Genomic DNA, 16,194 nt, shown 5'->3' on the forward strand with positions numbered 1-16,194 from the left:
GTGATCAAGGTTTTTCTAGTGATTCTCTTTTCTGAGAATAGTGTTTATGATTCTGAGTGGCCCTGACAGATTTTTTTTACTTCTCAGTGTGATTTCCTCATTCCAGTTCCTGCTGGCTTCATCTTCCTTTACTGTATTTCAAAGCAGGGAGAGAGAGGTGAAGCATCCTCAGTGGCAACCATGTGCTGCTTCCACCCCAAGTACAGGTTTTATGTTGGCCTCTGTAGACCAGGTCTTGCTCTTCTCTTCAGAGAAAGGAGCTTTGGGGTTTGGAAGAAAGCCACCCCAGATCAGTGGATACAGTGCAGGGTTGTCAGCCAACCTTATCCCTTGTGTGTTGGCATGAAGTAACAAAGCCCCTTTCCACGACAACCATTAGTTTAGATCACAGTTTGGTCTTACCTAATTTCTTCATGTTAAAATCAGAAATGTTAACTGAATGCATGGAATATTATAGAGGGGATATCTAGAAGATGTGTGTATTAATCAAGGGCTATTTGGATTAAATAATTAAACAATTACTTAGAAAAAATTTTGGCTCTTGGGGGAGGTAATATAATGATGCCGACATTGTGTTCAGAGAGTTCAGGAAAATTTGTGTTTAGTTTCATTTTGTCCCGTTTTCATCTCTTGGAAATTTATGATAGTAACAATATTTTTACATTCTTTTGCAGTCGAATGCCACATTTATTCACTAAGGATATAGCGCTTGTGCAGCAGCTTTTTGAAGCCCTTTGTAAGGTAGGGAAGCAGCTGCTAAGTTTATGCTTTCTGTTTGGATGTTCCCCTGGGGACCCAAGAGGGAGGGAAACATTTTTATTATCTTTATAGGAAGAGCCTGAGACTCGACTTGCTATTCAAGAAGCTTTATCTTTGATGGTTGGAGCATATAGTACTTTGGAAGGGGCACAGCGAACTCTCATGGAGGCACTTGTGGCTTCGTATTTAATAAAGGTAGGTCTGTGTGAACTACAAAGTCTGGGTAGTATACAGTTTACATTTTTAAGAACAAAATTTGAATTGCTACTTAAACGTTTTGATAATTAAGAGGAATATTTGCTTTCACTTGGTCTGTGATTTATGATCTATTTTTAATTCTTCATGATGAAAATTTGACTTTAGGGGAGAAGGAGTGGTAGTATTCATAGCGGTGCTTATGTTTAAAGCTTTCCATGTGGGAAAATTATTCTAAATACCAGGTCCCTGAGTTAGAAGTGTTTTGTCTTTGTAACTGGTAGCTGAGCACTACTGTCCGCTGGGGTAGAGTTTGATAGGTAACGTTTTCAGAGAAAAGCAGAAGGGATGAAAGACAAATTCCATATGTCAAAGTGATTCTTTAGGAAGTGAGCCAGTGCTGTCATACATGCTCTTCTTCCTGTGGTCCTCTTTATTTGGTTTTCAGAGGAATTTGTGGGAGGATTTTGAATATCTGTAGATATATACACACATATGTTTATGTAATATGAAAAATACTGTGTATTTGCTTCAGTCAGTTCTTCGTTCATTTTTAGGAGTAGAAAGAGAGGGAGATTGGAAGATGGAATGATACTAAAATGTGGCAGTGAGATTAATGTAAATTGTGTCCTAATGGAATTAGACTGACATGATTTAATATATTTATTTTGAGGGAATTTTAAGTGTTCAGAAAGGTATCTGCTTGCTATGAAAATATGACAGGATTAAAATGTGCTATTAAATATATTCAGACAGCTTACTATGGGTGGAGTCCTATTGTCACGTGCTTTTAGTGTGCACTGTGCATGGTTCATGTTTGTACATCATGGACAAACGTGTAGGCATATTTGGAAGCTCATTAGAATAGAACACTTAAAACTTTCTCTAGGTAATCTTACAAGGAAATGTGATGCTTATATAACCACTTATAGATACTGGTTCTACTCCTTCAGATCAAATAATGTAACACTATTACCAATAGAAAGCTAATTTCTTTTCTTTTCACAGACAACATTTAAAGCAACCAAACTCTAGGTTAATTATGTAATTTAGGCTAGTCTTTAATATCATCACTCTTTAATGTAGTTAAAGGAATGCTAAATAGCAAGAATGCCAGAATGAATAGGACAATATATGTATTTTTAGTGTCTCTCTTATTTCACTTATGTTTGTGGTTGGAGAAGTGACCTAGGGAAGGTACATAAGAATAAAGCTTCAGGATCAGTAGATTCTAAAACTACTTTTCTGGTTGAACTTTGTAGTCATAGATTATTACTCTAAGTTAATTCAATATATTTCCGTAGTTGAAACTGCTTTGGAGTCAGTTTTAACTTCAGAGCTAATCTGAGAACATTGGAGGTATTTTGCTTCAAATTGGTGGGGATTCCAAGTAAGCTCTGTTTGTGATTTCTGCAGAATACCTGAGTTTCACTCATGTGGCTGACTGAGAGTTGGGGAGGCAGAGGTGGTGGCCAGAAACTGTCACAGTGACCCTGGTCCCAAGGTTTGGGCTGATGATGTGCAGAGGTTCCCTGGTTATGATCTTTGGGGGGGTCTTCCTGTTTTGCCTGGAGTATCCTCTTAAATTGTAAGAGTATTCTTTAAGTAATGCCACTGTCCAAAAGACTTAACATCATTAAAGATCTTGGACAAATGATTTATTTTATTTATTTAGATACATATTTATTCAAATGTCACCTTAGAATTTTGAATTGTTTACAATTAGGAAGACTCATCTTGATTGGAATGGATGGCTGGTAATTGATTTTTTTCCCTCTTTTTCTTTTTTGGGTCGGGGTGGTCTGTGTATGTTTACATGTCAAATAGCCTGAAGTTCAAGTTCGACAAGTGGCTGTGAAATTTGCCAGCACTGTGTTTCCCTCAGATCATATCCCTTCCAGATATTTGCTGCTACTAGCTGCAGGAGATCCGTAAGTTTCAAAAGGTGTTAATTTGAATTTTGGTTTATTTTGAATTTATTTGAAAATTACCAGAAGTCATATTGTTTGCAATGTTGGTCTATGAAATTTAGAAGCTATTTATTAAAGAAAGTATGGCTCTTGATGTGATATAGACCTGTACTCATATAGCTATATATTTATATAATAATATAAATATTACATGTATATCTCTATATAATATATATTATATAGATGTATATATGTAACATATATATAGCTAATACAGAAAATGCTTATGAAATGGTCAAGTGTAAATAAAGCAGATTATATGTTTGTGTGTGTAACGTAATTATATCTCTAAAAACAAGCTCTATGTAAGGAGAAAAAAGGCTAATGATGGTTTGACATATGTATTAATATTTTATTAAATGTGGAATTTCATTTTATATCTAACATACTAATATTTTAAAATGAGGCATAGGTTGCATTTTATATTAATTATACTACGGCATTTTCTAGAGTATATAATACATTTTAAAAGAATGTTTAAATGGTTTTGAAATTGGAACATGCCTTTAAAAGTTATATGCACATATAATGAAGTATATGTGGACATATTAAAACAACTCTTTTCAAATCTGTTACATATCTTATAGCCAAAGACATCTTAAAATCCATGCAGCACTATAATCTGTTTCATAATAAACCATTACTACTACATTTAACGTTTAGAATTTTTGCATCCTTTAAGTGAGATTCTTGTATATATTTTTCTTTTTTGTTATCAGGGATAGCCTTATTTAGGGGAGGTGAAAAGCCTCATTTATACTGAGGAGTAGTTTAAATAAATTATGCATCCTATGATGATTTGAACACCCTTGCTCATAAACTTTTATGGTCCATTTTTTTTTAAAATGGATAATTCCTTAGTAACTGTTTCATTATTCTAGCTGTCCAACTGTGTGCCCCTCATGCCATTTATTTTCTTTCCTATAAATTGTATATATTTTGCTGTTATTTATTTGGTTGGTATTTTAATTGGACATTGCAAGTTATTACCAGGCCCTGACTTTTGACTTCTGATCTTGGCTGCTGCTTCTTATAGAGCACATTTCGATTTGGTTAAAGTGGCTTTGGATTGTTAATCTTGATTCTGGTGCTCTGTTGCTTCTTTTTCTTTCTTTCTTTTTTTGCTTGAATTTCTCCCCAGGAAGCTCTGTTGCTTCTTACTTTTTCTACATTAGTTTCCCAACCACAGGCCAGATGTACTGGGGCCTGACAGCCAAGGTGGCAGATCATCTTAGAGCGAGGATTTAAGTCTAGGGAGTTGGACTTCCAAACAGAGCTCTTAACTGCTGTATCTTACTCTCTAAATGCTGCAAATTATTTTTATTTAAGAAACCAAAGCCATAGCATAACTAATTCAATAGTTTTTCTTCTTTAATTAAAACTGTTCAGGTCAAATGAAAATCCTCTGACAACTTGAGGTATTATTTATTAATTCTTTCTTTTTGGCCCTTTATCTGTTTGGAAAATGAGACACGATCAGAGGCAATTGAGGAATTAAAAGGCTTTTATGTGGTATCTAAGTAAGACTATTGCTGAGATCAATCTCTAGATGATCTGAAATTGGTTGGGGTTTATATTTTTACACACTAATGTTACTTATCAGATATTAGTTATACAGAATTGCATCTGAATACATACAGATGTAAGAGTTTGGGTGGAATGTATAGACCACTAGATAGTCAACTGAATTTTAAAATATGTGTTATAGTTGTTTAAGATTTAATTCTACAAGGTAAAGCATACACGTAGAACTTTACATAATGGATTACTTACCGTATGCTACCTCGTTTTCTTCTGTGAGTCAAATTCAAAGGGGGAAGCCAGATGACTCCCTGAACCTCATGCAGTTTCTAAAAAGAAGTGATTTCTTATAATGTGTTATATTGACTCTGCTTAGATAGCCAAGAGTGTATTGAAGACATTTTCTGACAACTCCAGCTGCCAAGTAGAATTGCTGTTCTTATTCTTCAAATGATCATTCTCCAATTGGTGACATATATTTTTTATTCTTATTGTCTTTTCTGAAAGACGTGAAGAAGTTCATGGAGAAGCACAACGTGTATTAAGGTGTCTTCCAGGTAGAAACAGAAAGGAAAGTACTTCTGAGCAGATGCCTTCCTTCCCAGAAATGGTGTATTACATACAAGAAAAGGTATGGCATGCAACTTAAGGTAATTAGTCTAAATCATATAATGGATGATGAAAATAAAAACATCCATCTTTAAAGTGAAAAATGTAATCACTAAATGCTGGCTCATAAAATTTCTTTCTTTCTTTCTTTCTTTCTTTTTTTTTTTTGAGATGGAGCTTCGCTCTTGTTGTCCAGGCTGGAGTGCAATGGCATGATCTTGGCTCAGTGCAACCTCTACCTCCTTGGTTCAAGTGATTCTCCTTCCTTAGCCTTCCTAGTAGCTGGAATTACAGCTGCCTGCCACCACGCCCAGCTAATTTTTTATATTTTTAGTAGAGATGGTGTTTCACCATGTTGGCCAGGCTGGTCTTGAACTCCTGACCTTAGGTGATCCACCTGCCTTGGCCTCCCAAAGTGCTGGGATTACAGGAGTGAGCCACCGTGCCTGGCTGACTCATAAAGTTTCTAGTGTTGATAGTTACAATAGGGGGAGGTACAAAGTGAAATTATAATTTTCACTCGTATTTTGATCTGTTTTGCCTAAACTTGAATTACTTATAATTCCTTTTATGCTTGGTAACATTTTGGCTGTGTTTAATATTTTTTTCCCTTAATATGACATGTTTAAAAATTTCCTCTTTTTAAAATTTTTTGAGACAGGGTCTTGCTCTGTCACCCATGCTGGAGTACAGTAGTGTAGTCTCAGTTCACTGAAACCTCTACCTCCTAGACTCAAGCAATCCTCATTCCTCAGCCTCTTGATAGCTGGGACTACAAGTGTGCACCACCACACCTGGCTAATTTTTTATTTTTTGTAGAATCGTTTTTGCTATATGGCCCATGCTGGTTCTCCTTTTTTATTTTTAAGGGCACTCTTTAGGGTAGTATAAGTTTAAGGATGCTTCAGGGAACAGTTTTCTCCTTACCATATTCATAAGAGAGCATCCTACCTACTTTTGCAAGCCTCTGCTTTTGCATAGTGTTTTCTGCCAGTAGTTCCAGGATATTGGCAGTAATGACCACCCACCCCCTCCAGGCCTTGACTCTATCCGCTTTGCTGGAGGATACCTTCCTACCTTTTAGCTCCACGGGTGATCCTAGCTCTTTGCTAGGTGGGCACCTTAAGGGAGTTTAAGGTCAGTATGGGCCAGGATTCTGTTTTCCATATAGCAGCACAGTCATATTTGTGGTTAGAATATTCTCTGTGCTTGTAGTTTCCTCCCACTTTCATTATTAATGAAAATAACTGGCATGCAGTGACCTCAGATGACCATGTTAGTAGATGTCTAGAATAGGTTTATTATTTTTAAACAAGTCAGTACAAACATGGAAAAAGGGCAACACATTTGTCATTTAGTGTGTGAGGGACATGCACTATCAGCATGATTAATAGGAAAGTGGAAAATGTATTGATCAGAAAAAGAAGCAAACCTAGGACATGTAGCTAGAAATACAGTTGTTTTTGAGTTGAGGAAGTGCAGATATGCTCCATTTTTCACTAATTGTGTCTGTTTTGGCACTTTTAAACTTAGGCTTCCCATCGAATGAAAACTCCAGTCAAGTACATGACCGGGACCACTGTCCTTCCATTTAACCCAGCAGCCTTTGGAGAGGTAGGACTTTGATATATTCCTATTTACTTTTTGTAAGTGTTCTAAAAAGATCACACCACACCCAAAGAGGTGTCTGTCATTTTGTTTTGTTTTAGGTAAACCCGTATTATGGTATTATTGTTCTTCATTGGGTTGTTTATTTTAAAAAATATATTGGGAAATTGTTATTATTTTAATTCATAGTGGAGTATGTAAATATATTTATCTCTGTGAGATTCTTTTTGTGAAAGAACTGGATGTTCTGTAGTGATTACTGTTGGGATCTTGCAGTAAGCTATTTGGGTTTTAAAGCCAACATACTGTTGAGGTTGTTAGGATTATTTAGTTTTGAAGGTTGGAGAGGATTAATTGATCACACTTATTAAGGGAAATTCTATTTTTTAGATCATTGACTTGCATTAAGTAAATTACAAGAGGTAATCTTGTTCAGAGTAAGAATTTTCACAATGCATTTGCTACCTATCCTAACTGTCAATGACAAAGCTTCCGGAGGACTCCTTAGTAGTCTGTTTATGTAAGGGTTGTTTTGTTTTTTTGTTTGTTTTGAGAAGGGGTCTCACTCTGTTGCCCAGGCTGGAATACAGTGGCGTGATCTTGGCTTATTTCAACCTCACTTCCTGGGCTGAAGTGAACCTGTCACCTCAGCCTCTTGAGTAGCTGGGACTACAGGCATGCACCACCACTCCTGGCTAGTTTTGTTATCTTTCTGGTAGAGATGGACTTCACCATGTTTTCCAGGCTGGTCTTGAGCTCCTAGGCTAAAGCAATTCTCCTGCCTCAGCCTCCCAAAGTGTTGGGATTACAGGCATGAGCCCCCATGTCTGGTCTGTATCAGAGGTTTTTATGGTGTTTTATCTATTTTTCTGTAGATGATTTGAACCCATTTTCCCAAATTCTTGTCAGTGGAGATTAAACACAGTTGGAATTCTACGGGAATAATAGGCCATTTGCTCCAGATTTCTGCCCTTCCCTCCTTCCCTCCTTCCCTCTCTCCCTCCCTCCCTCCCCTCCTTCCCTCCTTCCCTCCTTCCCTCCTTCCCTCCTTCCCTCCTTCCCTCGTCACACACACACACACACACACACACAACTTTTACAAAATAATGATTTTTAGTATAATTTTTAACTTTTTAGGTTTGGTATTAAGCCTGGTATTAAGCCTAATACCCCATAGTGATCTTTTCTGCTCCTCTCCTTCCTCCCACCCTGTCTCCTCAAGTAGACCCCAGCGTCTGTTTCCTTCTTTGTGTTCAGAAGTTCTTACCATCTAACTACTACTTAAAAGTAAGAACAGTATTTGATTTTCTGTTCGTGCATTAGTTTGCTAAGGATAACATCCTCCAGCTCCAATTTCTGACTTTAAAAGTTGTTTGTATTTTAACTTCATTAAAAAATGAAGTATTTTATTTTCTGTTCCTGCGTTAGTTTTCTAAGGATAACAGCCTTCAGCTCCAATTTCTGACTTTAAAAGTTGTTTGTATTTTAACTTCATTAAAAAATTATTTGGATTTGCAAACCTTGCTGTATAGATTTTGCTCTGTGATGGAATATTTTCTGCTTTCCATGAGGATTGGAATAGCTTTATGAAGAAGGGTGGGGGAATCAAAACTAGAAATTGTTACTTTGAAGAGTACCTTCCCACATTAACTTTTCAAGAAGCTTATCTAGTCTTCCTCTCTGTTCTGTTTGTAGATAGTTCTGTACTTGCGCATGTGCCTCGCGCACAGTGCGGGGGTGGTGCCCACCTCTCAGAGTTTGGCTGATATGCAGGATCATGCCCCAGCCATTGGACGTTACATACGGACTTTAATGTCAGGCGGGCAGGTGGCACCCTCATCATCTTCTAACAAGAGTGGGGAAACTAACCCTGTGCAGATCTACATTGGCCTGCTTCAGCAGCTGTTAGCAGGTGTTGGAGGTAGGAATTTGTGATGCTAAGGAAAGATATTAAAGCACTTAAGCAAAAATTTAATTTTAAACTTAGCTAAGATATATAGCAAAATTATTCTCTCTCTTCACTTCGGTAACTGAACATTAGCCTTTGTTTCTTTTTAAATGTTATCTGATTCATTCTAGATACTAGTTCTTTTTCAGAAAGAAATGCTAACAATAGATAATATATTCTTACTTTGGAAGTGGATGTGAAGAACAGGATATCCTTTTAAAGATAGCTAATCTGTAAATTTGCTGTAGTGAATCACATACTATATTTAGGTTGTGTAGGTTTTTTTTTTAAATAGAACTGAGAGAATGTGTGTTAAAGCAGTAGCCTTATACTTTAAAGGAATTTAGTGATCCCTGTATGTTCATTACTTTTCTTGAAACTTAAAGTGGTTCTGAATTCTTACTTAGGTTTGCCAGTTATGTACTGTCTATTGGAAGCTGTGTCAGTGTATCCAGAAAAGCTGGCTACCAAATTTGTAGACAAAACAGAATGGATAAAGGTATGTTCTGCATGTACCTTTTTTTTTAAAAAAAATTCTATTTCCAAAATAGAATTAATTAATAGAATTAACCTCATGATTTTTTTTTCCCCACCAGCATTCATATGACCTTTTCTGCCTTTAGGTCATTTTGAAAACTCTCTCATCATCAGACACTTACTGGGAAGCATGTAGGTCACTATGTTTCATTGACACATCTGGAGGAGAGTGGGAGGTGAATTGAGAAGCATAGGAGTAAAAAAAAAATTCCTTTTCTGTTTCAAAAGTTTTTTTTTTTTTTGAAAAAAATAAGCAATAGATTTGTGTAGTTTAAATAAAAACTATGTAAAATGTCTCCTTTCCTTAACCATCTCCCACCTACCCAAGTCTCCTAATTTTTGCCCTTTCTGCTCCCCTCGGGCAAGCATATGTCAGTCACCACTTATATATGGCATATTTTCTAGAGTTTACTTACGTACATACACATAAAAATGTGCATAAAATCTTTTTACAAAAAGCAGAATGCTATTCACATGGTTTTATACATTCTTTCACTTAATAGTAGAACCTGGAACTATTCCACTGCAACTATGGAGAGCACATCTTGTTTATTGTAACAGTATCCGTTTTTATTATATGAATGTACTGTAATGTATTCTAGATTTTTATAGACGGCCAGTTAGAGTAAGTACTTCCATTCTGCTACAATGAATAATCTATCATCTTGCATATTGAGGAAGTATATGTTTTCGATGGATTCCTCAGAAATGGAATAGCTGGATCAGAGGACATGTGCTCTTGTAATTTTCCTAGATAATGCGACACCCTCCATGTGGGTGGTACCAGTGTACACTTCTACCAGCCATGTATGAGGGTGTTCCTGTCCCGTGGCCACATGAAAAGGGATACCAAGTTTAACAAACAAAAATACGAGATACTCAGTTAAATTTGAATTTCAGATAAATAATGAATAATTTTTTTTAGTGTAAGTATTGGCCCACACAGTTTTCTGTATCTCCATATGCTACATATTGCAGTTCTTTTTTTTGGAAAATACAGCTTGAATGATGGTAAAAATGTACAAATTATAACTTTAAGTGTGAAAACATGAATGAAATTTACCAAGAGGTGTTAGTTTTGCACATTTCTGGATAATCTGGTCTCATGAAACTGCTTCTAGTTTAAAAAGGAATTTTTATTTCTTACAAATTTATACTGATTTTAAAATGATTTTATAGGTTTTGAGCTTTGATGTTTTAGATCAGAGGTAGTCCAAGGTCCAAATATGGCCTGCCTCCTGTGTTTGTAGGGCTTGCAAGCTAAGAATGGTTTTTACATTTTTAAATGTGGAAAAAAAAAATCAAGAAAGTAACATTTCATGACATGAACATTTTTGTGTCCATGTTTTACTGGAGCACAGGCATACTCATTCGTTGGGTATTGTCTGTTGCTGCTTTTGCATAGCAGTGGCAGAATGGAGTAGTTGCAACAGAGACCAAATGGCCCATAAATCCTTTTCTTTTTTTTTTTGAGACGGAGTCTCAATCTGTTGCCAGGCACCAGGCTGGTGTGCAGTGGCACGATCTTGGCTTACTGCAACCTCTGCCTCCTGGGTTCAAGCAATTCTCCTGCCTCAGCCTCCCGAGTAGCTGGGACTACAGGTGCATGCCACCACGCCCAGCTAATTTTTTTTTTGTATTTTTAGTAGAGACAGAGTTTCACCATGTTGACCAGGATGGTCTTGATCTCTTGACTTCATGATCCACCGACCTCAGCCTCCCAAAGTGCTGGGATTACAGGCGTGAGCCACTGTGCCTGGCCCCTTTTTGTTTTTTTTATAGAAGTTGCTGACCCTTGTTTTAGATCATCTGTGAATAAATTTCACCTGTTTTGTACTTGCGTTATCTTTGATGACAATGCACCGAAGATTTTGTTATATAATTCATTAAGGTTTCATTTTGTTTTCAAATAATACCTTGTTTTTTTCTCATGGATGTCAATAGATTGAACATTCTTTTAATTTTAAAAGAAGTTTTCAGCAGGCACATGGTTCTATATCATGTATATATTTGTTTTTTTATGCTGCTCAGAGTCTGATGAATAGCAGTAAAGAAGAAATGCGTGAACTGGCAGCATTGTTTTATTCTGTGGTGGTATCAACAGTGTCGGGGAGTGAGTTGAAATCAATGATAGAACAGCTCATAAAGACTACAAAAGACAATCACGTATGTTATTTTGTCTTCATTCCTTTTTGTGGGAGGTAGGGTTTTGTAAAAGGATCTAATTTTAGTTTCTCATTTGTAAAATGAACTTATAAATTCCTTGCTTTTGTGAATGTAAAGACTAAATGGGATAGGTAATACATTGGTTCAGTCAGCTCACTTAATGAATATGGGTGCTGTGCCTGATAAGCACTGTTTTAGGTGCTAGGAGTACAGTGATTCATAAATACGTGAGAATCGCTAGTACAACAGGATGCTCACAGCCTACAGCCATACCACCGTGAACACACCTAATCTCATCTGATGTTGGAAACTAAGCAGGGTTGGGCCTGATTAGTACTGAAAGCGAGAAATGTTAGCTCCTTTTCTCTTCCTCATCCATTGCTGCCAGTAAAAAAAGCAAGTTTTACTTCAAATAGTTTGTTGGTTACCTTGTGTTTAGAGGTTTTAGCAGTTAGAAATAGGATCTGTTCATTGTCTTCTGTTGGCAATTGGGAGACATTATGTGTGAAAGTTATGACATTGTAGTTACATAAGTGCTGTAAGCTAGAAAGTGGCATGGGAGCATGTAGGAAAGTCACCTCACCTGGAATTGCAGTGGGCATGGAATTAGAGAATGTAAATCTTAAAGTGAATCAAGATTCAGTTTCTCAAAATTCTGTTGGAAACTCAAGGTTTCTCTTGTTCCCTAAGCTTGATGTATTAGCATCTAGTGAAACCTCAAGTGTTCACTTTATTCCTTAGCCTTATGTTTTGTTGGAGAGATGATCTGAATAGACACAAAGATATTGCCATGTATTCTTGAATATATGAGAGAGAGCCAGAGATATGTTATCGTTTTGTTAAATTCAGAGCCCAGAGATACAGCATGGATCCTTGCTTGCATTGGGATTCACGGTGGGAAGATATTTGGCTAAAAAGAAAATCAGAATGGCAGAGCAACAAGAGAGAAATGCTGACCTCCTCCCTGATCAAGAGGAACTCATTCAGAGCGCTACAGAAACAATAGGTAATTAATGTCTTTATGCTGACTTGGGTGTTGCAATTTTTGAATTATGTTAAATTTTAATATGGCATTTCAGTTTCTTTTTATAGCATTGTACTTTAAAGACACAAGCTTTTTCACAAAAAAACTTACTTGATAAATTCTCTATCTTTAATAACAGTGAAGGCTGAGTGTGGTGGCTCATGCCTGTAATCTCAGTACTTTGGGAGGCCAAGGTGAGAGGATCACTTGAGTCCAGGAGTTTGAGACCAGTCTAGGCAACATAGTTGAGACCTAGCCTCTACAAAAAATAAAATTAGCTGGATATGGTAGCATGTTCCTGTAGTCTCAACTACTGAGGAGACTAACTAAGGTGGGAGGATCACTGGAGCCTGGGAGGTTGAGGCTGCAGTGAGCTGTGATCATGCCACTGTACTCCAGCCTGGGTAACAGAGCTAGACCCTGTCTCAAAAAGAACAAAACAGAAAAAACCAAAGCACTGTTTTTTTTTTTTCTGTACATTTTTTTCCTACATGTTTTTATAAACAGGGATGATCCTATTATGGGCAAAAATTTATATATTAAAAAAAACCTACTCTATCCTCTGTTGCCATGCTGTCTTTCCACTGAATAAATGTTAACAAATTGTCAACTAGAAGATATTGTAGACTTTGATTCTATTTTGCTGTCTTAAAAATAATCTTGAGTACGTCACTGGTTGCTTTAGATCATAAGGATAATGGTATATGATTCTCTTTCTGGCTAAATGTGCTTATAGGCTCATTTTTGGACAGTACATCACCCCTCCTGGCAATTGCTGCCTGCACAGCCCTGGGTGAAATTGGCAGAAATGGTCCACTCCCAATCCCCAGTGAGGGATCTGGCTTTACCAAATTGCATCTTGTAGAAAGCTTACTAAATAGAATACCTTCCAGTAAAGAGACAAATAAGGTAAGTTTCTTTCTTATTTCTTCCCTTTCTGAAATTCTATTCATAAATGAGCAAAAACAAATTCTAATGAGAATAGTTGGCATTACAGTTGAAGGAAGGGTTTAATGTAAAAATGGGTGATAAAGAAGCAAGCTTGAGTGTTTACTTTTGAGTTAGAGGTGATCTGTGTACAACCTTAGTATGTACATCTTTTGACCCAGTCATTCCAATTTAGGTCTTTATAACTATTACGATTTGAGTGAAATATTCATCAGGAAATATCTTTCGTCATGCAGAAGGTGTGTAATAAGATGTTAAGTAGTTTCATGATTTTTGTCATTTTAGACCAAATATAAATCCTAATCTAAAGCCAGTTTTGAGGTATAAGATGATTTAATGAGCAGAAATATCAGTTTACTACTACAAGTTTAATTGACATAATCTTAATCTTGGTCTAGCTACTGTTTAAAACTTTCTGAGAAGATACACAGTATAGTTTTTATTAGCTGTTAACTAATCATTACCAATCATTGTTAAGCACTTGTAATGTACCAGAGAGTGTGTTAAGTGCTTTGCATGTATTGACTGAATCTTCTAAAAGGTCTAGTGAAATGGGCACAGTTATCATCTCTATATGAGATAACATGAGGAAACAGAGTCACAGAGAGGGTAAGTAACTTGCTTAAGGTCACACACCTGTATAGGCGAAATGGTTGAGATATGATTTGGTCCTGGCCCAGAACCCACATTTTAAATCGTTATAGTTTGAAAGGTAATAAGCCTAATTAAGGCTATCTTCTTTCTTCTTTTGCAGCTGTGGGTCCTTAGTGGACTCAGATTTGTGTGTTTCTACCTTCAATGACTTATATACATACTATTGTAAAATTTGATGCTTTTATAAAAATTTATATGTTGGTGTGTTAGATAGACTGCCCTTCCTGTCATCTCATTTTGGAAATACTGTACTGAGGTAAAGCCATTATATACTCTGTTTAAAAGAAAAAAATTTGGTGTTCTTCCAGATGAAAGAACGAGCAATCCAAACTCTGGGATATTTTCCCGTTGGGGATGGAGATTTTCCTCACCAGAAACTCCTCTTGCAAGGTCTGATGGATTCTGTGGAGGTATTTATATTGCTACCTGATTGTTAGTTATTCAAAGAAAAAGCAGTGGTTTTTTTTTTTTTTAGGTACAATTTTGCCTGCTATGAGTTTTTTTTTTACTCATTTATTCACTAAATACTTAAGTACTAGTTTTGCGCTCATCACTGTGCTAGGTATAGCATTGACTAAATCACCTATGAGGGAAAGATCTTTGCTTATAATTTTTGAGTAAAGCACAGTGCAGTGTGGTAGAAGGGAAAACATACTCACATACCGAGTCAGCCAGATGGGTGGAGTGAGCCATTAAAAAACAGTTGCTCTTGAGTATTTCAGTTGTTTTCAAGTCTGATGATTTAGCTTCTGTCCTCTAGATGCCTAGTATAGTGGAGAAGACCTACAAGTAGGCAAATGCCAACAGAGTGTACTAAGTGTCTCAGCATGGCCTGATCTGGCCCCTGCTTTCCTTAGCCTTGATTCTTGACATTCACTCACTTTCTGTATACCAGCCTTTTTGGCCACCTTGCACTGAGCTTTTGAAAGCCTTCTACTTCCTTCCCAGATTGTTGCTGAGCTCCTTGAAAAGCCTTCTCTGGCCCATCAAACTAGGGTCGATTCTATAGTTATTTGTGCCACCATGTCTCTCATTCTTTTTCTTCACAGCATTTATCACAGTTTCTAATTGCCCACTAGGCTGCATGCAGACTCTGTTTTGCTGACTGCTATAAAACAAGTGCCTAGCAGTGTGATTGGTAATAGCAGGACCTCAGTAAATATTGACAGACTAAGGGACTGAATGAAGAGACATTTGTATATAAGGCAGTAGAATCACAAAGGAAGGTGTAATTCTATCAGGAGGAGTTAGTGTAGGTTTTTGGAGGAGAGGTTTCTGTTGGGCCTTGAAAGATGGGAGGGACGAGAGAGAATTGAGGCCAAGGACTGAGGCACCCAAGTAAGAGAGCCGATATTAGTCTGGATTCTGAATTCAGTATTTTTAAAGTGAATTTTTTTAGACAACCCCAGGCTCCTGGGATGTCATTCACATTGTAACCACTTGGAGAGAAACTTATGTTACTGGCTTTATTATTTTTTTTCTTTTTTTTAAATCCCTGAGCAAGGTGGGTTTCTTCTAGGGTTTTTTCCCCCCCGAGTTGGAGTTTTGCGCTGTCTCCTAGGCTGGACTGAAGTGGCGTGATCTTGGCTCACTGCAGCCTCCACCTCCCAGGTTCAAGCGATTCTCCTGCCTCAGCCTCCCAAGTAGCTGGGATTACAGGTGCATTCCACCATGCCTGGCTAATTTTTGTATTTTTAGTAGAGACAGGGATTCACCACATTGACCAGGCTGGTCTTGAACTCCTGACCTCAGGTGATCGCCCGCCTCAGCCTCCGAAAGTACTGGGATTACAGACGTGAGCCACTGCGCCTAGCCTGTTTTTTTTTTTTTTTTCAAGGAAGGCTTGTCTGCTTGCTTTTAATGCCATTATTTTAAGAGTTTAGAAATACATGAAAAACTAGAAATATGGAAATAAGGTAGAGAGATTAGATGATGAGAATAATGAAAAACATGAAACAGAAACAGAATATCTTCACAGTCAAGGAGGACACAGTGCTGAAGGTTTTTTGGTGTCTTTTAACTTTTTATTTATTTTATTTTTACAACAGGATCTCACTCTGTCACCAAGGCTGGAGTATACTGCATCTCCTAGGCTCAAGGCACCCTCCTACGTCAGCCTCCTAGGTAGCTGGGACCACAGGCCTGCCCTACTATGCCTGGCTAATATTTTAATTTTTTTATAGAGACAGTGTATTTCTGTGTTGTCCAGGGTGGTCTTGAACTCCTGGGCTTAAGCGATCTTCCCACCTGGATCT

The 16,194-nt window shown here is 37.1% G+C and overlaps 1 protein-coding gene across 3 annotated transcripts in view; it reads left to right on the plus strand.

Annotated features, from left to right (window-relative positions):
* Positions 1 to 16,194, plus strand: part of ECPAS (Ecm29 proteasome adaptor and scaffold) — a 121,783-nt gene that overhangs the window by 62,487 nt on the left and 43,102 nt on the right. For all 3 annotated transcript variants that reach the window (XM_064378979.1, XM_021672147.2, XM_064378974.1), the window contains exons 13-23: positions 675 to 741; positions 832 to 954; positions 2,782 to 2,885; positions 4,953 to 5,076; positions 6,588 to 6,668; positions 8,358 to 8,583; positions 9,018 to 9,109; positions 11,179 to 11,313; positions 12,163 to 12,319; positions 13,074 to 13,246; positions 14,248 to 14,349. In XM_064378979.1, the coding sequence (XP_064235049.1) occupies positions 675 to 741; positions 832 to 954; positions 2,782 to 2,885; positions 4,953 to 5,076; positions 6,588 to 6,668; positions 8,358 to 8,583; positions 9,018 to 9,109; positions 11,179 to 11,313; positions 12,163 to 12,319; positions 13,074 to 13,246; positions 14,248 to 14,349 (1,384 nt within the window). The remainder of the gene's footprint in view (positions 1 to 674; positions 742 to 831; positions 955 to 2,781; positions 2,886 to 4,952; positions 5,077 to 6,587; positions 6,669 to 8,357; positions 8,584 to 9,017; positions 9,110 to 11,178; positions 11,314 to 12,162; positions 12,320 to 13,073; positions 13,247 to 14,247; positions 14,350 to 16,194) is intronic.

This window comes from Aotus nancymaae, unplaced genomic scaffold, assembly GCF_030222135.1.
Source record: "Aotus nancymaae isolate 86718 unplaced genomic scaffold, 86718_ANA_hifiasm-v0.15.2.pri h1tg000003l, whole genome shotgun sequence".
In the NCBI taxonomy this organism is placed as follows: domain Eukaryota; kingdom Metazoa; phylum Chordata; class Mammalia; order Primates; family Aotidae; genus Aotus; species Aotus nancymaae.